This window comes from Pygoscelis adeliae, unplaced genomic scaffold (assembly GCF_000699105.1).
Source record: "Pygoscelis adeliae isolate BGI_AS28 unplaced genomic scaffold, ASM69910v1 Scaffold168, whole genome shotgun sequence".
In the NCBI taxonomy this organism is placed as follows: domain Eukaryota; kingdom Metazoa; phylum Chordata; class Aves; order Sphenisciformes; family Spheniscidae; genus Pygoscelis; species Pygoscelis adeliae.
This window is the reverse complement of record NW_008825566.1, coordinates 4885235-4886034: the sequence shown is the minus strand read 5'-3', so window position 1 is coordinate 4886034 and position 800 is coordinate 4885235. Positions and strand designations below refer to the sequence as shown.

The 800-nt window shown below is 45.5% G+C and overlaps 1 protein-coding gene across 1 annotated transcript in view; it reads right to left on the bottom strand.

Annotated features, from left to right (window-relative positions):
• Window positions 1–537, bottom strand: part of CMPK2 (cytidine monophosphate (UMP-CMP) kinase 2, mitochondrial) — a 14684-nt gene extending 14147 nt beyond the window's left edge. The window contains exon 1 of the mRNA XM_009332516.1: window positions 522–537. Coding sequence (XP_009330791.1) covers window positions 522–537 — 16 coding nt within the window. The remainder of the gene's footprint in view (window positions 1–521) is intronic.
• Between the last annotated feature and the right edge of the window lie 263 nt (window positions 538–800).

Sequence of the window (800 nt, the reverse complement as noted above, 5' to 3'; positions counted from 1 at the left end):
GTTGGTCTCTTCTCCCAAGTAACTAGCGATAGGACAAGAGGAAATGGCCTCCAGTTGTGCCAGGGGAGGTTTAGATTGGATATTAGGAAAAATTTCTGTACTGAAAGAGTGGTTAAACATTGGAAGAGGTTGCCCAGGGAAGTGGTTGAGTCACCATCCCTGGAGGTATTTAAAAGATGTGTAGATGAGGCGCTTAGGGACATGGTTTAGTGGGCATGGTGGTGTTGGGTTGATGGTTGGACTCGATGATCTTAGAGGTCTCTTCCAACCTTAATGATTCTATGATTCTATGAATAATCTCTGAGACAATTTTGGAAAGCCTCAGGAACTGAGATGTTTCCCATCATGCTGCAGCAGTACATTTGTAAGGTGGCATTACCAGGGCTAGACATAGCAAGAAGCCTCCATCCTGCCCTACTGGCATGAATCCATTCCAGCGAGAAACAGCTGATAGAGATAACAAGAAATAGTGGCTGAAGGGGAAAACCTGAAGCCCCGTTATTCACTGATCCAGACATTACCGAGCCAGTAGAGCATCTCCGGGAAAGTGAAGGAAAGGTGATGGGATTTAAGGATAGCAAACGACAGTACTGATTAACATAAAGGAAACACTGTTTATTCACAAGCAGGTTCTGTTTCCCATTAAAATTTGCAAACAGGACGAAGCTAATTCTCCTACACCTTTTTAAAGGGAAAAAAAAAATAAGTCAACATGAGGGCAAGAAGTGGGTCGGGGGGAACGGCGAGAGAAGCGAAACAGCGAGCGAGCGCCCGCGGAGCCACGCAAAGGTTCAACTCTG